This window comes from Mandrillus leucophaeus, unplaced genomic scaffold, assembly GCF_000951045.1.
Source record: "Mandrillus leucophaeus isolate KB7577 unplaced genomic scaffold, Mleu.le_1.0 Scaffold248, whole genome shotgun sequence".
Taxonomy (NCBI): domain Eukaryota; kingdom Metazoa; phylum Chordata; class Mammalia; order Primates; family Cercopithecidae; genus Mandrillus; species Mandrillus leucophaeus.
In genome coordinates this window covers 1-23,876 of record NW_012102565.1, presented here as the reverse complement: position 1 = coordinate 23,876, position 23,876 = coordinate 1, and the positions used below count along the sequence as shown (strand labels likewise).

Genomic DNA, 23,876 nt, shown 5'->3' with positions numbered 1-23,876 from the left:
CATGGGGTGGGGGGCTGCGGGAGGGATAGCATTAGGAGATATACCTAATGTAAATGATGAGTTGATGGGTGCAGCAAACCAACATGGCACATGTATACCTATGTAACAAACCTGCATGTTGTGTACATGTACCCTAGAACTTAAACTATAATTAAAAAAAAAAAAAAAGAATACTGTTGCCCAGACATTGCAGTTTGCCAGCACCATGAATATCTGAACTTCACGGCAAGTTTTTAGCTACCCATGTGTTACAATATCTGCAACGCAAAAACACTCAGATCTTATGAACCAGAGTACAATCAGAATTAATGAATTAGACAGACATAGATCAGAACAGCCTTCCATTGTGAAGTCACTTATTTGGCAGAAAGAATCAAATTATCTATGTAGAAATATTCTTTTTTTTTTTTTTTTTGAGACAGAGTCTTGCTCTGTCGTCCAGGCTGGAGTGCAGTGGCGCAATCTCGGCTCACTGCCAGCTCCACCTCCCGGGTTCACACCATTCTCCTGCCTCAGCTTCCCGACCGAGTAGCTGGGACTACAGGAGCCTGCCACCATGCCTGGCTAATTTTTTTGTATTTTTAGTAGAGATGGGGTTTCATCGTGTTAGCCAGGATGGTCTTGATTTCCTGACCTCATAATCCCCTGCCTCAGCCTCCCAAAGTGCTGGGATTACAGGCATGAGCCACCATGCCCGGCCTCTACGTAGAAACATTCTTAAGAATAATGAACTTAAATCTACTAATATGTCATTTACAAAACAGATGTGAGACTATATCCTCAAACCCCAAGAAAAGCAATTTTAACCAAAAAAAAGGTATAATTACTCTGAAAGAGTTAGCCTCAAGGCTTGTCTAGAAGGAGTAATGGAAAGTACAATATCTTCAAATGCTCAAAAAGATTGAGTAACAGTAGAATAATGTGATATAAATTGAGTCGGAAGAGTGTTTGATTTCAGCAAGAGGAAACAGTAAGAGCAGCACTTTAAGAGAAATAATCAACATTAATTGTATAACTTGAGTCCTGCCAGTCTATCCTATATGGCAATCTATCCATTTGTATTTCTTTTTATGAATTAAATGGATTGTAAGAAATAAGCAGCTTCGAGAAAGGTTGTGACTTTTGATCAACACAAAAGGAATGGTGAAGGGTTTCCAAATAAATGAGGATAAATGGAAATAATGTTCATTGATGAGGCATCTAACATTGATGATTCCACTATAAGTGTAAATATTAATAGTAAATGTTGGAAAATTTATGTTAATTTTAAAACTGATATTACCTGTTGTATCTCCTTAAGGTAAAATGTTAAAGCTTTTCAGGCATGAGTCTGGTTTCTAACCAACACCAGAATGAAACAGAGTCATCTTTTATACATACTTGTCCTGCTGCATTTAATTTTAGTAACTTGTATCCAAGAACTCATTCAAAGGGATAAAATTATATAATTTTTAAAGCCATATTAAATTGTACCAAAACAATAACAAACAAACAAACACTTGCTCTACTATAAACAGCCCTGAAAGTCATGATATTGTTGCTACTCAAATGATATTTTTGTAGTAAAATTATCATTAAAGTAATATATGACTCTAACAGAAAAAATCTTACTGTACTACAGAATGTCATATTGACTTGTCAAAATTTTATAATTTGATACAGGTATCATCTAACTTGGATTTGTACTTCCAAAAGTCATCATGATTTAGAATGCTGTATTACGGACTGGTTATATTAACTAAAACTAAACTAAAATTAAATTAATTTGAAAATAACTGGAAAAGTCATAAAGTTTTAATAACCAGAAGATGTTTGTATTTTTAAGTATTTCACATTTCCCTAACTTATACAAATTGCCACATGATAAACTCATGCTTCTCTAATAGCTAAATTATGAGCTGTCTAGTTATTTGAATGAAAAATGGTTAATTGCAACTTCTTTTTGAAGTAATTGTGATAGCTGATATATATCTTTTACACGAAGAACTGTGTATTACTTGACTAATTTCTTATTTAGAAGAATAAATCCCATGTTAATGCCTTTAAATATGGTACCATAGCAAAAATGACTGCAACAAACCAATATGTAAAATGACACTGTAACTTTTTATTTATTTATTTATTTACTTATTTATTTATAATACTCTAAGTTATAGGGTACATGTGCACAACGTGCAGGTTTGGTACATAGGTATACATGTGCCATGTTGGTTTGCTGCACCCATCAACTCGTCATTTACATTAGCTATTTCTCCTAATGCTATCCCTCCCGCAGCCCCCCACCCCATGACAGGCCCCAGGGACACCCTGTGTCCAAGTGTTCTCATCGTTCAATTCCCACCTATGAGTGAGAATATGCAGTGTTTGGTTTTCTGTCTTTGCCATAGTTTGCTCAGAATGATGGTTTCCAGCTTCATCCACGTTCCTGCAAAGGACATGAACTCATCCTTTTTTATGGCTGCATAGTATTCCATGGTGTATATGTGCCACATTTTTTTACTCCAGTCTATCATTGATGGACATTTGGGTTGGTTCCAAGTCTTTGTTATTGTGAATAGTGCTGTCATAAACACACGTGTGCATGTGTCTTTATAGTAGCATGATTTATAATCCTTTGGGTATATAGCCAGTAATGGGATCGCTGGGTCAAATGGTATTTCTAGTTCTAGATCCTTGAGGAATCCCACACTGTCTTCCACAATGGTTGAACTACTTTACACTCCCACCAACAGACGACACTGTAGCTTTTATTTATGGGAAATACTTCACGTGTCAGGGGGCCAATTCTAAACTCAAAAAATCGAAAAATGCATTTTGTTTTCATTTCAGTGTTGATTACTGTCACCACCCCGAGACAGAGTTTTTGATCCCTGGGGCTACTGCTTGCACAGTTCAAAGGTAATTAGAGGCAGGGCGCCGTGGCTCATACCTGTAATCCCACCACTTTGGAAGGCTGAGGTGGGTGGATCACCTGAGGTCAGGAGAGTGAGACCAGCCTAGCCAATATGGTGAAACCCCGACTCTACTGAAAATACAAAAAGTAGCTGGGCGTGATGGCCCGCGCCTGTAATGCCAACTACTCAGGAGGCTGAAGCAGGAGAACTGCTCCAACCCGGGAGGCAGCGGTTGCGGTGAGCCGAGATCCCTCCGCTGCACTCTGGCCTGGGCCGCAGAGCAAGACTGCGTCTCAGAAAGAAAAAAAAGCGGGGGAGAGAATTAAAGACTTCCTGTTTTTGCTAGGATATAGTTGTTGCAGCAGATTAATGCTTCTACAGGTAACTAAATAAGCTGATTTTAAAACAAAATATTTCCAGGCACTGCAGAGCAGTGGAATCTCAGATAGGACTAAAACTTCTAGATGAGGGGTTTCCGGTAAACTACAGCCCCTTTTTCCTGGTGACTGACTAGATGGGAGAGAGTTACAGCATGGGAGATCTCAAATACACAGCTTGTTTCCCCTCAGACATTCACAAATACTGAAGCTTTGAGGGCAAAAGACTAAAAATCTAATCATGAAAACATTTGAAAAGTAGAGGCAAAATTTTTCATCTCTTGATATTGAGGAGATCTGGCAGGGAGAGGGCTCCCACTGAAAGCCCTTGAGAGGGGTCCTAAGGAACACGGGTGAGCCAGAAGGAGACTGTGTCTTACCAGAAGTGGACTGCACCCCGCGGGTCTCCCCTCTTATTGGGCTAAGGCCATCAGCACCTCAACTGCCTAGCTGAGGACATGGCAAACCCTCTTTGGGAGAAGACGTCATCACCTAAAGTACCTCACGTGTATAATATTTCATACCCAATGTATGGCAATTGACAGAAAATTACCAAGTACAGCAATAGATAGAAGCCGGGAAACAGAATCCTGATGTTGAGGTCATCTGGCAAAGACTTTAAAGAAACAATGATATACATAGAAAATGGATATATTAAGTGCAGCCTTTGCCAGAAAATTAAAACGAATAGAAAAGAATCAGATGAGGATTTTATTACTGAAAATAGAATAGCTGAAATTAGGAACTTGATACATGTGTTTAGCAGGACATCAGGTAGAGCAGAAAGAGGGTTCACAAACTGGGAGATAAGTCGACTGAAAATATCCGGATCAAAAGAAGGTAGAGGGGAAAAAAGGGTAGAAAGTACATAGAGAAAAAGGAGCAGAGGAACACGATGGAATCATCCACTGGATGTAACTGGAGTTCCAGAGAATGGGGTAAAGGCAACTTTTGAGAAGATAATAGCTTCTCACTAAGCTTCGGGATAAACCACAGGATAAAAACAAGAACCTCTGGTAAGCACATCGTAGTTAAACTGATGAAATCCAAAGACAAAGATAAAAGTCTTAAAAGCATAAGATGGGGGAAGATAGTTACCTTCAAAGGAATGACAAAAAGACTAACCGTTGACTTTTCAGAAGATAAATGACATTCCTAAGTGCTAAAGAAAAAAACAGCTAACCTTGAGTTCTCTCTACATATATTTTGAAATTACTCTTCAAAAGTATAGGTGAAATAGTGATGCTTTCAGACAAACAAAAACTGAGAGGCTTTATCTCCAGTGGTCTTGCACTAAAAGAAATACTAAAGGGAACTCTTTTTTTTTTTTTTTTTTTTTTTTTTTTTTTTTTTTTTTTTTTTTTTTTTTTTTTTTTTTTTTTTTTTTTTGAGCAGAGACACAAATCCAAACCATGTCACATTCAATATTATAGAAACAAAGAAGAGATGGAACACAGATAGGTTTTTTTTTTTTTTTTTTAGAGGAAAATGATCCCAGACAGAAACACAGATGTGTGAGAAGGATGAAGAGAAACAGAACAGATTAAAATGTGAGTAAAGCTCTGCTTCTTGATTTGGGTGCTGTTTACGTGAAAGAGTTCCCTTTCTGAAAAATTCATAAGCTCTGCACTTAAATTTGTGCACTTTTCTGTGTGTGTGTTGTGCTTCAGCAAGAATTTTACCAAAATAAAGCAAAATAAAAACTGCTTAGAGGAAAATTGACAGTCTCATTGCATACATTAGACAAGAATGGCTACAAACCAACGAGCTAAGCAGCAATCTCAAGAAATTAGCAAAAGAACAACAAATTAAACCCAAGGAAAGTAGAAAGAAGGAAATGATAAAGAATAAAGAGCAGAAAGTAATTAAAAAGAAAACAAACATATATAGAGGATCAAGAAAACCAAAAGTTGGGTCTTTGAGAAGACTAATAAAATAAAAAATTCTTGGTGAGGGATATAGAAGGCAAGAGCGAAGAATACGAGGAACGAAAACAGGGCATCACACAGCACTGACGCTGCAGTCACCTGTCCTGGTGGAACCAGCTGAGTACTTTCTAAGCCTATCCCAAGCATTCAAGCTGGAGGCAGGGGATCCCAGCAGTATCTCCCAGGCCAAGGACAAGAGCAGCAGTAATATCATCACCGAGTCTAGTGCCTTCTGTGCCACAAAAGTCCCTAATCCTAGATCACTGGAGTAGGTCTCTGTGTTTCAATCTAAGTGGAGAGAATAGTCTTGACTGGTCAGATGGTGGAGGACTGAGTTGCCTGAAACCAGTTTTGGCTCTCTGGCACATAGAACATGGAAACTCAGAGCACATAAATATGCCAGACCATCTGGAATGGTGCATATTCAGTTGGTAGTTGCTTTTCCCAGTTGCAGTTGATTCAGATTCAGGGTGCAGGAACTGGATGCTGGGTCCTTCTAAGGGGCCCCTGACACTGCAAATGCAGCCTTCACAGCAAATGAGTGTATTTTATAAAAAAAAGACATTGTGCTCCATTGGGGTGGGATTTCATGAAAGTATAATGTCTGTAGGTTTAGAATTTGCTGGAATTGTTGCCTCTTGGGAGACAATGATCTTGGCTATTCAGCTGAGTTGGAGAGGCCATCCAGGAAGAGCATCTGAAGACACTGAGATGCTGTGATGAAGCAGGTTAGTGTCAGACTGTTAGAAGAAAAGGTGAGAAATGGAGTACATGCACATACCATCCTGTAACACCTGGAAAATAGTGTGTGCCTTTCCACAACATGTTGTCCAGCATGCGCTGGTCACTTGGTTGACCTAGAGATGTCATCTTGGGGCTCTTGGCTACTTGACTGACCTAGAGATGTCACCTTGGGGCTCTCAAATATATCTTTGTCCAGGTAGGCTCAGAGATAAGTCTATATCAGATGACTCAAACAACCCAACAAGAAAAAAAACAAACAACTCCATTAAAAACTGGGTAAAGGGCATGAACAGACATTTTGCAAAAGAAGAAATACAAGTGGTCAACAAACATGCTCAACATCACTAATCATCAGAGAAATGCAAATTAAAATCATAGTGAGATATTATCTTACACTAGTCAGAATGGCTACTATTTAAAAAGTCAAAAAACAATGGATGTTGCCATGGTTGCAGAGAAAGGGGAACACTCATATACTTTTGGTGGGAGTATAAATTAGTTCAGCCTCTTTGGAAAACAATATGGAGATATTCCAAATAACTAAAAATAGAATTACCATTAGATCCAGCAAACCCACTACTAGGTACCTACCCAAAGGAAAAGAAATCATTAATTAAAAAGACATCTGCACTCCTATGTTTATTGCAGCACTATTCACAGTAGCAAAGTCATGGAACCAACCTAAGTGTCACCAATAGTTGATTGGATAAATAAAATATATATATATACACCATGTAATACTACACAGCCATAAAATATAAAATCATGTCCTTTGCAGCAACGTGGGTGGAGCTGGAGGCCATTATCTTAAGTGAACTAACTCAGAAACAGAACATCAAGCATCATATATTTTAATTTATAGGAGAGATAAACAATGGGTACACATGAGCATAAAGATGGAGATAATAGACTGGGGACCCCAAAAGTGGGGAGGTTAGGAGAGGGATAAAGGTTGAAAGATTACTTATTGAGTTCGATGTTCAATATTTGGGTGATGGGTAGATTAGAAGCCCAATCCTCATTATTATGCATGTAATACTCTTATAACAAACAAGCCATGTGCTCCCTAAATTTAAAATGAAATAAGAGAAAATAAACAAGAAAAAAAAAGTCATGGTCTGCACAGAGTCCTGAGAAGGAGGCTGGAGTTTCTTTCAAAAGTCCAAATCTTGGCTGGGAGTGGAGGCTCACACCTGTAATCCCAGCACTTTGAGTGGCTGAGGTGAAGGACCACGAGAGGCCAGGAGTTGGAGACCAGTCTGGATAACATAGTGAGACGTCATCTCTAAAAAAAAATTTTTTAAGTAGCTGGGCATGGTGGTGTGTGCCTGTGGTCCCAGCTACTCTGCAGGCTGAGGCAGGAGGATCACTTGAGCCCTTGAGGCTGCAGTGAGGTATGATCACACCACTGTACTCCAGAGTGAGAGATGAAAGAAAGAAAGAAAGAAAGAAAGAAAGAGAGAGAGAGAGAGAGGGAGGGAGGGAGGGATGGAGGGAGGGAAAGAAGGAAAGAAAGAGAGAGAAAGGAAGGAAGGAAGGAAAAAAGAAAGAGAGGGAGGGAGGGAGGAAGAAAAGAAAGAAAAGAAAGAAAGAGAGAAAGGAAGGAAGGAAGGTGAGAGAGAAAGAAAGAAAAAAAGGGAGGAAGGAGAGAGAAAGAATGAAAGATAGAAAGAGATAAAGAGAGAGAGAAAGAGATGAAGAGGAGAGAGAGAGAAAGAGATGAAGGGAGAAAGGGAGGCAAGGGAGAAAGAGGAAATATGAAAGAAAAGGAAAGAGAAGGAAGGAAGAAACGAAGGAAGAAAGAAAGAAGAAAAGAAAAGGAGAAAGGAAAGGAAAGGAGGAAGGGAGGAAAGAGATAAAGGCAGGAAAGGAAGGAAGGAATGCAAAAGAAAGAAAGAAAAAAAGATTCGAAATCTTGTAAGAATTGGTTTTGTGAGTATCTAAGTAATTTTGGCCTGCTATAAAGAATACCACAGACTGAGTTGCTTAAACTACATTTATTTATTTCTCACAGTTCTGAAGGCTGGAAAGTTCAAGATCAAGGTGCTGGTGGATCAGGTTTCTGCTGAGGGCTGTCTTCCTGGTTTGCAGATGGCTGCCTTCTTGCTGTGTTCTCACATGGCACAGGGAGAGAAATCACGTCTCTTCCTCCTTTTATAAAGGCATTAATTCCATTAGGAGGGCCCATTCACAAAGATTAGTCTATAGCAGTGAGGTTGTAAGGTCACCATAATCACTTCATTATGTATCAAGCAGCTGGACTTCCATTTAACTGGTTCTGATGCTTGAATATTAATTTTTTATATTGAGTTTGCCGAAATGTATTTTTCTCTAATTTGGGAACTGCTGGTGATTAGGCAAAGAATAAGGCTAAGACCTAATTGTGGATTATTTTGACTACTTTTTTCTGCATGTTCCTAAACTCTTTCCGCCTTTTCCCTTCTATTATTGACTGTTTAAAAAGAATTGACATAATCTACTCTCCCCCTTCTGAAAAATATTTCATCATATTCTTTTAATACTTATCCTTTTCATTGTTGAAGGGTTAGGCAGGTTTTAACGGTTTAATTTTCACCAGAAATTTATCTTCTGTGTTACAGAAAATTCATATTGTAAAATGAGCCTCTTCTTTTCTTTTCTTTTTTTTTTTTGAGACAAAGTCTCGCTCTGTTGCCCAGGCTGGAGTGCAGTGGCCGGATCTCAGCTCACTGCAAGCTCCGTCTCCGGGGTTTACGCCATTCTCTTGCCTCAGCCTCCTGAGTAGCCGGGACTACAGGCGCCCGCCACCTCACCCGGCTAGTTTTTTTGTATTTTTTAGTAGAGACGGGGTTTCACCGTGTTAGCCAGGATGGTCTCAATCTCCTGACCTCATGATCCGCCCGTCTCGGCCTCCCAAAGTGCTGGGATTACAGGCTTGAGCCACCGCGCCCAGCAAGCCTCTTCTTTTCAAGGGTAAACATGAAGAGAGAAAGGAACAAAAGTTCCCAGAAAAGGCTGTGTCTATAGGTCCAAATTTCTAGACTTTGTTTAGAGATAGAGTATTTCATATGCCATTCTCTGGTAGAGGGTGGATTATTTGTAACTGTATTTTCCCCAAAGGATATGAGAAGCATAATGTCACAATTTTTCCCCTCTAAGGTGAGTTCTTTGATTTGGGATTTAAATTCATAAGCCTTGGATAACCTGGAAGAGACTGGCTTTCATTCTAATGACAATCAAACAAGGATGACTTTCTCCTTTTTCTTTTCTGCTTTTTGTCTGCCCACTTCCCTCAGGTAACACAGCTGACAATAGCAATGTAAGTCTAAATATGGACCAGGTTCTGCAAACTCTGGTTTTGCTTAGAAAGAAGGAAGAAAGCTTAGATTAGCAGCTGCTGCAATGGGTAAGGGTTGTGTGTGTCTAAATTTTGTGGGTGTTGGTGGATTTTTTCAGTATTCTTGGGTACCATATTGACTCTACAATTTTGGGGAAGTGTGATACATGAGACAGAGAAGTCTGCATTAACCAAAGTTTGGGACAGGTTTTGTATACTTTTGTATTATTTGGACTCTGAACGCTTTCCTGGTTGTTCAAAGCTGGAGCAGACAATGTAGCTGGCACCATTTGACAATGGCCTTGCAGTTGACTAGAGACCTATCTTGACTGATGTCAGAAAGTCCTGAGAGTGACCTCTGAATTGGTCCCAGGTAGGTAAGGTGCACAGAAGCTGTGAAAGTACCCAGGAAGGCACACACAATGTTCAGGCAGGACTTTCTGAAGCTCCACAGATCTCTGTCCTCACCAAAAACAGCTGTGGCTATGCACAACCATTGACTTGGCTGAAACACTCAACAGGTTAAAAGAGGGAAGTCTAAGGTGGGAATAAAGTGGAAAAAGTGAAAACTCTCCCTTTCCACTGCTTTTCTAACATCAGTTTCCTGGTCCGAATGGAGGGAGGAGGAGTTGCTAAACTGGTTGGTCAGATTCCCAGTGTGGACTGGGCCATGTTCGACAGAGAGCAGAGTCCTCTGTTTTCAAAGGTGGTACCTTTCTGCCACCTCTTTATTACAAGGGAAAGGTAGATAGGTCAGTTGACTCTGTTATCTTCCTGTGGCTGAACCGGAGACCATCTGGCCCCCTCCCTCTGTTCATATTTCCCTGTCTCTTCATCTAGCAGGGAAACTCAACGTTTTAGGCTCAGGGGCATCTATGGGAAAGAGAAGATGTAATGGCTGCTGTCCCTGAGCATAAGTCTCATGCTTCCTGCACTGGAATACTGAGCACCAGCTTCATTCATTCATTAAATAATTGAATACATACTTATTAAGCCCTCTAAGGGGAAATGCTACTAGCAATAAAACACTCTTCTAAAGTGTTATCTAGGTGTTGAAATTATAGATGATTTTTGCTTTGATCTTTTCCTCGAATTTTCTGTAGGGAATAAGTAATACTTTTATAAATGCATACACAAATGGAATCCATCCATACGTAACAAATGTACCAAAACGGGGGCGATTTTGGATTTACATGTGAGGAAGCGATTGAAATCCTGTGTAGCCTTTTCTTTTAATGTGACTTTCTCTACAGCTTTTTACAGGAGGCACACTGAGCTCCCCATTGGGATCATGTGGATATAAGGAAGGCTGCACACTAACCACCTTGACCTTCCTTCCAGATCTCCGTTTTGGCAGAGTGTGATAGTCCAGTGATGTCTGTGTTTGCTGATGCCCCCACATTTCCCTGCCTATCATACCAGGGAGGTAAAGCCCCCAGGAATGACTCCTACTTCAAAGTTCTATCCAGTGGATAAGCCAGTACTGCAGCTCTCCATGGGACCAGAATTTTGCACCAATCCTCTACCTTAGTCATGGGACCCCTACTGGCCTACTTCGGTCTTATCAGGACATCACAGTGGCTAAAGAGCAGTTTCTGAAGGCAGGCTGCCTTGGTTCCCATCCCAGTCCTATCACTTGTTTGTTACCTGTGACTATTGGACCGGTTGCATTATCTTCCTCTGCCTCGGGTTTCTCATTAAAGGGAAAACAAAAATATCTGCCACCTAGGGTTCCATAAAGATTAAATGAGACAATATATTTAAGGTTCACAGCATGATGCCAGGTACATCAGGAGGGCTCAGAGAAGTTTAGCTGTTGGTATTATTAGTGTTATTCCTCTACTCAGGACAGTAGCCTTACCCCAGATGACAGCCCAGGGGTCGGACCTTGCAGCGCATGTACTGTTCCCCAGGGATGAGCACAGGCCACACTCCTGAAATGACCGCAGCCACCTTTACTCCCATCTGCTGCGTCTGTCTGTGTAATTGGACACCGTGGTGATCAGCCTGCCATGCCCTTCAGACACTGCCTCACCCACCTGGCTGCAGGTCCAGACACAGAATCTTAGTTGGGTCAGTGTCCCTTGTCTGTCCCACATTCTTGCCTGCCAAATTTGGCTTCTCGCCACACCCACCTGCCACAGGCCTTTAGAGCAGGGCCCCATTTCGAGAATGTGGCCTGTGCGCATGCCTGGGGATCTGTACCCACCTCATAGAGATCAAAACAGGCTAACAGTCCCTTCCTTGGGTTGTTGAAGCTTTTAGAGGGACACAGTAGCCCGGGTTGAGGTTCCAGCTCTGTGTGTCTGTGATTTTGAGTAAAAGAGATTCATTTTGTGTGTAGAGTGGCTTTGAGGGGGAAGAGGAGAAGCTATAAATAAATAGCTTACTATTATTATATTATTTTCGTAGCGTTCCAATTTCACTCTACCACATCTGTGTAGATGAAAATCACTCCTGAGTTCTTCCAATTTCTTCTTCTTATTTCCCTTCTTGTTAGGAAAGCGGGCACTGTAGAGTGGTCAGCAGAAACACATTTCTTCCTGTCTCTTTGTTCCCATCCTGCACCTGCCACCAGCCTCACCCACATTTCTGGTTATCCCACCCCTAGCCAGTCAAGAGCTTCTAGGAAAGGCCTGTCCCATAACTGTTCTCTGGGTCCTGTTGCCTTCTGATTCCTCATGGCCTTCAATCCATCAAACTGCCCTTCAATGTCCTACATCTCTGACATTCCCGTGGGCTCTGCCATGGTGCTGAAGCACAACAGATAATCCTGAGCTCAAATCCCAGCTCCACCACCTACCACTCTGAACCTTAGGCAAGCTGCCATGATGCTCAGAGAATAAGATTTCTCACTGGATACAACAGTGATGACGTCCACCTCACGGTGTAACATCCTTGCCAAGAACATTGATACCTGTAAGCACTAAGTTAATGAGAGGCTCTATTTTTATGGCCTATTCCACTCAGTCTATAAACATGTGCAAGCCCACCCTGATCTTTTTTTTTTTTTTTTGAGATGGAGTCTCGCTCTGTTGCCCCAGCTGGAGTGCAGTGGCATGATCTCGGCTCACTGCAAGCTCTGCCTCCCGGGTTCACACCATTTCTCCTGCCTCAGCCTCCCGAGTAGCTGGGACTACAGGTGCCTGCCACCACGCCTGGCTAATTTTTTGTATGTTTTTAGTAGAGACAGGATTTCACCATGTTAACCAGGATGGTCTTGATCTCCTGACCTCGTGATCCACCAACCTCGGCCTCCCAAAGTGCTGGGATTACAGGTGTGAGCCACCATGCCTGGCCCCACCCTGATCTTTAAAAGACCTCCCTTTGATTTTATTCCTCATCCGGCTACCTTCTCAGAGCCACTCTCATTGCCAGTGTCCCATAGGACTGCTGTATTCCCCTGGCCTCTTCTTTATCAGTGCAGATTCACCAGAGGGTCACCAACCACTCCAGCATGTCCAGGCTGAGCTTTTTCCTGGGACACAGAACTATTAGGGCCCAAACCAGGAGAGTCCCAGCAAACCAGGATGAACTGATCACTCTGCCCTTTGGCCTGCAGTCTTTCTCACCAACTCCTTGAATTATTTAGACAAAGCCCACAGCCCTCACATGGCCACCCTCCACAGGTGACTTCTGTATCTTCTGTGACTCTGTGGCGCTCAGCAGGTCATATTGATGACACCCTTGATGGTTTCTCCTCTCTTGACTTTCAGGGCCTTGCTCTTGATGGTTTCCCTGATGCTCCAGTTACTGTGGCTGTATAATCATCAAACCAAAAACTTGACAGTTTCAGCAGCACCCTCTTATTATCTCTCAAAGTTCTGTGAGGTATGGGCTCAGCATGGCAGCTCTCCTGCGGTTCTCACATGCTGTTGCCATTGACAGCAGCTAGGGCTAAACATCTGATGTGGTCTCTTGCCTGGTTGGGGATGGCTGGAAGCTCTGGGCCTGCCAGCATGCTCTTGTCACAGAGCCTCGATCATAGCTAGCCAGGGCTTCTCCCAGCCCAGCTGTCTCAGGGCTTTAAGAGTGAGTGTCCCAAAAGGGAGGAACTTCCAATATCTTGAGGCCTAGGATGGAAGTTGGCACTTTAGTTTGGAAATCAGCCCAGGTCACAGCACCCACCCAGGCTCCAGGGGAGGCGACACGGACCTCGCCTCTCAATAGGAGGAGCGTCAAGGAATTTATGGCCACCCTTAACCTGCCTAACTCCATGATCTCTCTTTCTGTTCTTCTTCCTCTTGCTCCTCGGTGGAATTCCATCCTCAGCTCTCCTCTTCTCACAGTCTGTATCAGTCATCTTCACATTTACAGGCACATCAGAACAGCATGGCATGCTTATTAAAAAGAAAGGCTCTTGCCTGTGGAATCTGCATTTCTAATAACCACCCTGGGTGAAGGACTCTCCTGCAATTTTCAGCAGGCTACACTTTGAGAAACACTACTTTACACTCCCCCTACACAAAGTCCTCACACCCTCACTTCACACAGCACACTTGCTTGTTCCTTTCTCATCTCTGTTTCAAAGCCAGGTTCTTCTCCTGAGCACGACGTGTCCAGGCAACTGTGTGCTGCACCTTTCCAGCCCACAGACACGTCAGCCTGAACTTGGCGTCTTCATTCCCCAAACTCACCCCCTTTCTGACCCCTCAGTCTTGGATGATGTGCTGTAGAGGCAGTTGATTCTTCTTCTGCCCCTTTCCTCTCCCCAGGCACACATCCAGTTCCTCACCAAGCCATGTTGATCTTACTTCCCAAGCCTCTTTCCAGCCTCTTCCATCTTTCTCATTCCAGGTGTTCTTTATTTCTCACCTGTTTTCACGCCATAGTTTCTTGGTGGTCTCAAGCCTCCAATATCAGCACCTTACAGTCGTCTCGCCACACTTCTGCCAGAAGGGAATTTCTAGAATGCAAGTCTAATCGGAATGCTTTTTCTACTTAACGCATTTGCATAGCTCTGTGTGCTCTGCATGCATATGTCCAAATTGCCTAGAACCTCTGACCCTGGGCTCCTTCCCTGGAATGTTTCTTTTCCAATTCTGTCTCACCCACTCCAGCCTCACCCCTTCCCACCCCTGTACGCCACTTGACCCCGAGTCCAGACCTTCCTTCCCACTGGCCTAGTTCCTGTAACTTGGAGGTGATTAGGTATTAGCCAAGGTCAGGCTAGGGCTCCTCCTCATACTATTTCACACAAGGCACAAAAAGAAATACATGCTTGTCTCCCCAGTGTAATGCCAGAACCTCGGCATGCAGGGATGGAGCCTGCATGTCTAGATCTGAGCCCCTGGAGACCAGCACTGTCCCCAGCGGGACTCCAGCACAATAGGGCTCAGAGAGGCAGCTGTATCTGTTATGTTCTCACACCGACTTGGCAACTCAAGGTTAATCCAGAAAAGTCTGACTTTGGGTTATAGGCCTTGACCCTTTATTTATGTCAATTGAGGGTTTTCTTCTCATTGGGAAGATCTGACATGTATCTGACTAGAAGCTGGCACCATCGTTTTGTATTGCTGCAAATCTGAATGGAATGTTCTGGTTATATCTTTCTGGCTGTTTTCTGTAATAATGCTCAGTCGTGCTTTGTTATTTAATCTGAAGGACTGAGACCTCCATGGACTGCAGGTCAATTTTGATGTCCCCCAGATGCAGTGGAATCCTTGATGCACTGAGGAGGGACTGCATGCCTGCATCTTGTCTTCCCACGTGGATCGGGCCCTCCACTGCCGCACGCCATTGTCTCATTGACCGTGTTCAGTCAGATTGGCCTCTGGCAGCCCCATGCATTTCAGACCGGGACCAGCCGCAACCGCAGCCCCTCTAGTTCTCTGCTTCTTCTGTGTCCCATGTTGCAAGCCTTGGCTGGGATTGCTGAAGGCGGATATGTTTCCCTGAAGCTATCTTGCACGAATAGTCACAAACCCTTATTTATTTACTTATTTTTTAAAATTTGAGACAAGGTCTTGCTCCATAGCCCAGGTTAGACTGCAGACCTCTCCAGCTCAAGTGATTCTCCCACCTCAGCTTCCCAAGTAGCTGGGTCTACTGGTGCATGCCACCAAACAGAGCTAATATTTTTAAAATTTTATTTTTTGTAGAGATGGGGTCTCACTTTGTTGCCCAGGCTGGTCTTGAGCTCCTGGGCTCTAGTGATCCTCCCACCTTTCTTCCTCCCAAAATGCTGCGATTATAGATGTGAGCCACTATGCCTGGCCCCAAATCAGTTTTATCATGTCATCCTAAAACTAAAAAAAAGAGGAAAAAAAATAATATAAATGGTTCATAGACTACATAAAGTCTAAGCACTTATCTTTCCTGTACTTCTCAGCTCCACCCTACCGTGCCTTTAATCTTGCTCTTTAATCACTATTATGTTCTTTCTGCATCCCATTAACACACAGGATGTCTAATATCTAATATATGATATCACATGATGCATGATAACCTCAAAGGGACAAAATTATCACTGTGTGAATATTTCCAGCCCTTTCACTCTGGGCTGCTAGAGAGTGCCTGATTATGGACTTGGTAGCTTGGATTCCTTCCTCTACCCAGGAGATGCCTCTCTAGCAAGATAAATTCTTTTGGGATTTTAAAGCAAAACTGCAGGGAAATAAGGAAGGAAACACCAACATGAGTATGAGGTATAACCAGAGGTAGGTTTATGGAGAAGTTTAGGTGGTAGGGACACCAGGGAGGGGAGTTAATTGTGCGGTGAAAGGACATAGATGAAAGAAGAAAAAGAATCTCAGGAGTATCACTGTGAACTGTATATTCTTTTCCTACAATTTAAGAAACACAAGTAAGAATATAAGCAACACGAATTACTTCATGACTGTTACACAGTTCAATTTTAACCATGATTTCACTTTAGCGTAGTGCTAAAGTGGGTGGGCAGTGGCGGGGGGAGTCTTGGTTTCCAGGGAGCTCTATAAAAAAATCAGATGGCACAACAATATAAATATGCCTATTATCTTGCAGATATGTATATGGAGTCATACTTTTTCCTAACAGAAAACCTGTGAAGCAGTGCAATGATCACACCTTTACATTGCACAGATTGGGTTCAGTCTCCCCATGCAGACTTAACCTTCTTAAGGGCTTAGCGCCTATGGCCCAAATATTTATTGTAGCACAAATTGAGACATCTCCTTGGAAATAATACAACAGTGATTGAAAATGGCAGCCCGCGGTGCAGTCCTTAGCCACGCTGGCTTTAAAGGCAGAGCAGTCCTGGTGAAAACATGCCCAAGTTCAAATAAAAGGCTCTAACAACATGTCACCTTAATCATCTGGACTGTAGCCTGATGAAGCCCCTGTATCTAATCTTGGTGCCGGTGCCTCTGGTCCCAGCGAGCTTGCTCTGGCTCTGGCTGCACCACCGCAGGGAAACATTGCTCCAGAACGTCAAGGAAGAGAAGGCAGCCGGCTCCCCTGGAGCCCTGCTTTTCCTCCAGTGCCCTTTGTTCTCCAGCTTTGGCTGCAGGGAGTTTCCCCACAGAAGACTCTCAGCATAAAGCCATTCATGTCTCAATTCTCACCAAGGCACCAATATATCCATTTCCAGAGCAGAAATAAAAGCTGGATGTACGTTCCTGCCCTGTTTCCTCTCAGAGCGACACCTGTAATTCCTAATTCACAGCCCTCTGATTATGGCAGAGGGTCTGGTGTTGACTGAGCTCTTGCTGGCCCAGATGCATGGCTGGGCACTTCTCCTGAGCTTTTTCAGGTCATCTTCACGGGGTCACCTTGTGGGGGATGTGCATCACTTTCATCTTATAGATGAAGAAACAGAATCTCAGAGTCCAGAGGGCCTCCCTGGGCGTGGGGTTGAGCCCCAAGTCGCCGTGGCCATCATGCTACCTCTGGCTTAGAAGCCACTGTCTGAAGCCCAGAGTAAGGAGGCGGATCCCAACAGCTCCTACCTGTGTGAGGCTCACCTCACCGTGGTTGAGGGGGAGTCATTACAAACTGACAGTAAGGTCACCTGCTTAGATTTTCTGTTATGTATAATCAGGAGCCCCTGTGTGTTTTTAAAATATGGGACGATGATTTAAATGGGATGAATGCCCTTGTAAGAGAGGTTGAAGGGGTGTGCCAGCCCCTTTGGCCCCTTTGGTCCCGTTGGTCCCTTTGGCCCTATGTAGACACAGCAAAAGGGCACCGTCTTTGAAGCTGAGCAGGCCCTCAGCAGAAGCGGAATCTGTTGGCACTGTGATCATGGACTTCCCAGCCTTTAGAAATGTGAGAAATAAATTTCTATTACTTATGAATTACCCAGTGTAAGGTATTTTGTTATAGTCCTGAATGGACTGAGACTGATGATGGCATATGGAAAAGGATTTTAAAATGATGTGCTAAAAAGGTTGAGGGGCGTTCTTCTGATGGGTGCAGGGAATGATGAGACCACAGCAGGCAGCAATCTAGGTATGCATCCAGCCAGGTTTCCACACGAGGAAGGGAGGGGAGAGATGGGCTGAGCCTGAGACTGACGGTGGAGGTGAGATGGGATCCGGGATGAGTGGTGCTGACTGGCGGGGGCAGGACACTAGGGCAAGGCACAGAGGTTGAAATTGACTCCAGATTTCTTGTTTATGCCTGGACAGCTGTGAGGAGGCAGTGCCCACGACAGTGACGACAACACAAGGGCGGGGGAGAAGGGCAGCCCCTTTGGCAGTGGTCTCTTTGCTGTAAGCAGAGGCCACTCCAGACACACTACCCAGTTCTTCCTACTAAAATTGGATGAACCGGGAGGTACACAGAGCAGATCTGGGCCAGAGATCAAGACAGGATACCCTCTTTTCAGGATCACCTCATCTCAGTGTTCTGGGGCAATCCAAGCCCTGATTTGGAAGGACTCTGACAAAGTACACAATGAACAATGACTGTGCTAGCTCCCTCTGAAGGTTTGAACAGGCCAGCGGAGCTCAAATGCATGTATTAAAAAATGATAATTGAGTTACTACAATAATACAGTATCATATGATTTTACAGGATGGGTCAACTTAAAATTTCACCAGTTCTGTCTTCGGTCAGTGTTAAAGTTTGTATCTTTACAGTTCTCATGTTATAGCCATTGATACTACGGTCAAATAGGCAGGTGCCCACTAGAGGAAAATTATGCCAGAGAATAAGAAACGATTCAGGTTTTTTTTCTTTAGTATTTTTATCAGGTATGTTACTCCTTGGAGAGTGTAGAAAATATTTGTTTAAAATATTCCTAATTTGATGGTACTTTCAAAATCTGATTTAGTCAGACCATTAAAAGTTGTACAAATCAATAGCAATTACCTACTTCTAATTGAATCATTATCCCCGAAGAAAAGTGCTGTTAGAACACTGTAGACTTCAGGTCATCTGCAATATACCTCCACTCTCATAAAAAAGAAATAACAAAAGGAAAAAATAAAGGGAAACATAAAAACCAAAATAAAAGGAACACCTCATTTTATTTTATTATGTTAATCTAATCCCCAGGTAGAAAGAATGACCTTCTGTTGTACTTCGATGTTTAAAATCTGGCCAGTGTTTAATGTTTACAAAATTATTTTTAATTTTAAGAGAGTATAATTTACCAATTAGATTAATTGTGTTTATTACTGCCGGGAGACTGCAAAGAGTCTTATTTTTAGTTCATAACAGAAGCTTCTGTAACCCTTTGGATCATGGCTGGGATTCTGTATTTTTATTATAGCAAGAGCGCTTTGATGCTTGGATGTGTTAGGGAAGGATAGCCATATCAGAACGTTTCGTCGAGCCATCTCTCCCTACTTGTTAATTTGGCACCTCTCAATCATACATTTTTTAAAACACTCATTATTTCACATAACATATAAATTTATATAGCATCTTATATACAATTTTAATGCATTCAGACTCCTAAAGCTATAATTCATTATAGCATTTTATTTCATTTATATTAATATATGTGCCTTGAGTTAATACTCTAATCATTTGCAAACTCAAGCTTTGTCTTGATAAATTTTTACTTTTTGACAAATTATACAACATTAGTTTGATATATTTGCAAAATGTAAATACCTGCCTTTCCCATTTCACTTTCGTTGCTATTCCCAAAACACTGGGACATTGCTAGTCCAACAGGTATATTGAGGACCAGCATCTTCTCAAGTCTGCACAAAAACATTTCTGCAATGTCATTATCTAAAGTGTTCAATTTTTAGTTATTTGGAATATGCCTTCTGCAAGCCTTTTTTTTTTTTTTTTTTAGACAGAGTTTCACTCTTGTTGCCCAGGTTGGAGCGCAATGGCGTGATCTCGGCTCACTGCAACCTGCGACTCCCTGGTTCAAGTGATTCTCCTGCCTTAGCCTCCCGAGTAGCTGGGACTACAGGCACACACCACCATGCCTGGCTAAATTTTGTAGTTTTAGTAGAGACGGGGTTTCACCATGTTGGCCAGAGTGAAACGCTAGGCTGAACTTCTAACCTCAAGTGATCCGCCCGCCTGGGCCTCCCAAAGTGCTGGGATTACAGGCATGCATCATGGCTCACGGTCAAGCCATTTGTTTTTATAGGATGCTGCTACTTGACCAAGTTTGAATATGCTTTCATTCAATTATGCCGATATTTATGTACTATAAAGAGCTGATTTTATATTATAATGTATTGTTGTTGTTGTTTTGTTTTATGAGACAGGGTCTCACCCTGTCGCCCAGGCTGGAGTTTAGTGGTGCTATCATAGCTCACTGCAGCCTCAACTTCCTGGGTACAGGTGATGGTCCCACCTCAGCCTCCCAAGTAGCTGGGACTACAGGTACACATCATCAGATGTGGCTAATTTTTTGTAGAGATGGGGTTTTGCCATGTTTCCCAGGCTAGTCTTGAACTCCTGGGCTCAAGCAATCTGCCTGCCCTGGCCTCCCAAAGCTGGGATTACAGGTGTGAGCTACCATGCCCGGCCTATGATGTCTTTCTAATAATATTTAAAGTGTGTTTTCATACTGCCCATGAAGACAATTATGTGAAACGGTTATTTGGAATAAATATACAAGAAATGTTCTATATATGTTACAGAAACCTTTAAAAATTGCCTTGAAGGGAATGGCACTAGGGCTGGATTAATTTACAACACAAATTCCCCCTTTTTTGGTGTGTTGGCTCATGCAAATGAGGAGACAGTCAGGAGATCATATAGTATCAAAGTGTAGAAGGGATATGGCTTTATGCGATGTGGTCACTGCCCCTTGAGACTGAGTCAGGTATATTGAAATTACCATCCAGAGATTTCCTCTTCCTTAATATTTATCTTCCTGACTTAAAAAGATAAAAACTTGCAAGTTGTGTTTGTGCCAGCACTATTGAGAACTGCTACTTTACTGTGACCTTAAAATGGGTTCTTATGTCTATTTTTCAATTAATTAGAACCCAAAGGGAAAAAGTGGGTACCTAGTAAGAAAGAAAAACCTCTCTTACCAAACTTCCATTGTAGGTTTGTGCACACATTTGACTATTATGTCTAACAATCATTACTCACGCAAGTTTGTATCCTTTCCATTCTTATTGAAATTTAGGAGGTTTATATTAGGTACCACTTGCTGTAGCCATCTTTACACCCCAAACAAGCCCATATTTCCTATGCTGAATGATGCTATTTGTTGGGTAATGGGAGAGGTCAGCATGACTAGGGTGAAGGGTGTCTGCTGGGGAGGATGGAGAAGTAGGGCTGTGGGCTGAGGGTGAGTTTATGTTGGGGCTTGCCAGCTGAGTAGAGAGATTGCAGCCAATGCAGTAGGAAAGAGGAGCCATGGAGCTTTGGGGCAGATGGTAGCAGAACTGGGTTTAAGGGATTTTTCCTGGCATGGATTAGAGAGGAGAAAAGCCAGAGCCAGGGAGATAAGTAAAGAAAAGAAATTCTGGCCAGGTGCGGTGGCTCACGCCTGTAATCCCAGCACTTTGGGAGGCCGAGGCAGGTGGATTGCCTGAGGTCAGGGGTTCGAGACCAGCCTGGCTAACATTCTGAAACCCTGTCTCTACTAAAAATACAAAAAATTGTGGCGGGTGCCTGTAATCCCAGCTACTCAGGAGGCTGAGTCAGGAGAATCCCTTGAACCTGGGAGGCAGAGGTTGCAGTGAGCCGAGATCGTGCCATTGCACTCCAGCCTGGGCCACAAGAACAGACCTCTGTCTCAAAAAAAAGAAAAGAAATTCTCTTGCTGGGAGTTTTATGACGCCAATCTCAAATACAAGAGCCAGGAACTATATCTTCTAAAATCATGTTCCCTCTACACCCTGATAGCATAAAAATTTCCTCATTGTTTATTCATTCTGCATGAGCCAACACAAAAAAGAGCTATTAGTGTCATTGCTGGGAGCAGAGATACCATAAGTTTCTTCAAAGACAGACACCAGGACTTTCATCTTCACATCTGTAGTCCTTGGAATATAGTAGGTCTTACAAAAACATTTGTCAAGGGAGTGAATAAAAATAAAAGTGAATGAAAATGAAAGCAAAATATACTTGAGGATATAGTTTTTCTTGGACCACAAGTTAAATGCCAATGGATAACTTCAGATTCCTAGCCATGCATCTTTTCCTCTGAGAACTGGATAGCTGGAATAACAGACCACTCCATTTCCTTTCTGACATGCCACATTGAACGAACATCTGCTAAGAACCAGAAAGTGCATGAAGAAGTTTGTCCATGAAATCACTCCATACCCAAGTGGAGGAGAAGCAGCTGTGGACTGAAGGTAAGCTGTGCATTTCCTCAACTGGCAAATGTCAAGCCCATAATCTGAGCTTCGTATGTAGGAAATACCTATACATGAAGCCCATCTAGGTATTTCCTCATGCAATAAGAAATACACGAGTATGGGGACCCATGAAAAAAGCCTGCCATAACTCTGATAATGATTTATTTTCAAAGGCAGGAGAAAATTTTAGAAAACATATACATAAGATACATGACAGCAAGTTTATATATTCAGAAATGTCAGTAGATTAAACATCAAAGAAATAGGATGGCAGTACCAATGTCTCACAGCCCTCCAGAGGAGCTGTGGCTACAGCCAAAAGTCAGAGCGAAATGTGGAAAATCACTGACAGACTGGGACCATGGGCAGGAAGCCTTGAAGGACTGGGTCAAGCAAAGGCAGAACTGGAGGGCAGGATGCCTGTTGAGAAGACCTGATCTAACTATGGCTACATTGGAGACGCCCTCGGAGGAGTTATGGAGTGAAAGTTAAGGGACCTGAGCCAAAGTGTCCCAAGTCCAGAGGCTTATGAATAGGAACCAACTCTTCCTTGGTATTAAAGGGGCAGCCCTCTGGGCTGGTTGGGTGACTTTTATCCAACTGCCCTAGACCTGACCACTTACTACTGAACATATTTTTAAGGATCTCTTTAAATCTATACCTCTTTTTTAGAGGGCCCATTTCCTAGTGGAGGCAGTGCAGCAGAACAAATAATGAAACAGTTGAATTCTGCTTCATCCATGCCTGCCAAGCCACAAGAATGATAAAGATACTCACGTTCCACAAAGTATGAGCTGGCATCGATCTTCCAGATGATCTGGCCCCGATGAGAACCATTGACTCCACGGTTCTTATAGTCCAGAAAGTTTTCGGACAAGACCTCATCTATATTCCCAGAGGAAGAAAGCAGAGCAGAGAAACATATCAGTCAACAGCATATTTAGGGAAATAAAAGAAAACAAGCAAAGGATACAAATGCTGCTTCCATCTCAACAGGAGAGAAAGCACCTGGAATCAGAGAGCAGGAAGCATCCCAAGATGCCACTGGGATCAAACGCTTTTTATGCAGGGATCTCCTCCCAACCCCATAGCACTCCTGGCAGGAGATCATCTAGCTGGTTCTGGAACACCTCCAGAAACAGAGAAATAATTACCGCTATTGCGGTTCACTTCACTTTTAAATAGCTCTTCCATGTGTGAAAGCTCAGTGTGAAAATCTTCCTTCTAAAGCTTCTACGAACCAATTTGAGACTGAGGGCGAGACATAAAGAAAGTCTTCATTTGGGGTCTGGTTCTCATGGACTCCACCTCCAATCATCTCTCCTCCCACCTGGGCATCACCACCGTCCTACACATGGTCGCACCCATGAACTTATCCATCCATCCATCATGTACTCATGCATTCATTGTTCATTCAGCAGCTGAAATCCAACCATCTGCCAGATGCTGGGGAAGGTGCAAGGGCTGTGGTGTTGGGCAAAACCAGTATGGTCTCTTCTGAACCAAAGCTTACAAACAATTGAGAAGACAGACTGTAAACACTAAGCAAAGGAATAAATGTTTGATTGTAACTTGTGATAAGAGATGGAAAGGAGGCCGGGCACGGTGGCTTACACCTGTAATCCCAGCACTTTGAGAGGCCGAGGTGGGCAGATCACCTGAGGTCAGGAGTTTGAGACCAGCCTGGCCAACATGGTGAAACACCCGTTTCCAATTAAAAAAAAAAAAATTACAAAAATTAGCCAGGCATGGTGGCAGGCAGCTGTAATCTCAGGTATTTGGGAGGTTGAGGCAGGAGAATTTCTTGAACCTGGGAGGTGGAGGTTGCAGTGAACTGAGATCATGTCCAGCCTGTTTACAGGGCGAGACTCTGTCTCGTCAAAATAAAAAAAAAAAAA

At 42.8% G+C, this 23,876-nt stretch overlaps 1 protein-coding gene across 1 annotated transcript in view; it reads right to left on the bottom strand.

Moving 5' to 3' along the window:
- HECW1 (HECT, C2 and WW domain containing E3 ubiquitin protein ligase 1) overlaps nucleotides 1–22,863 on the bottom strand; it is a gene marked incomplete at its 5' end in the record, with an annotated part of 255,628 nt that extends 232,765 nt beyond the window's left edge. The window contains one exon of the mRNA XM_011983285.1: nucleotides 22,756–22,863. Within this exon, the coding sequence (XP_011838675.1) occupies nucleotides 22,756–22,863 (108 nt within the window). The remainder of the gene's footprint in view (nucleotides 1–22,755) is intronic.
- Nucleotides 22,864–23,876: the final 1,013 nt, after the last annotated feature.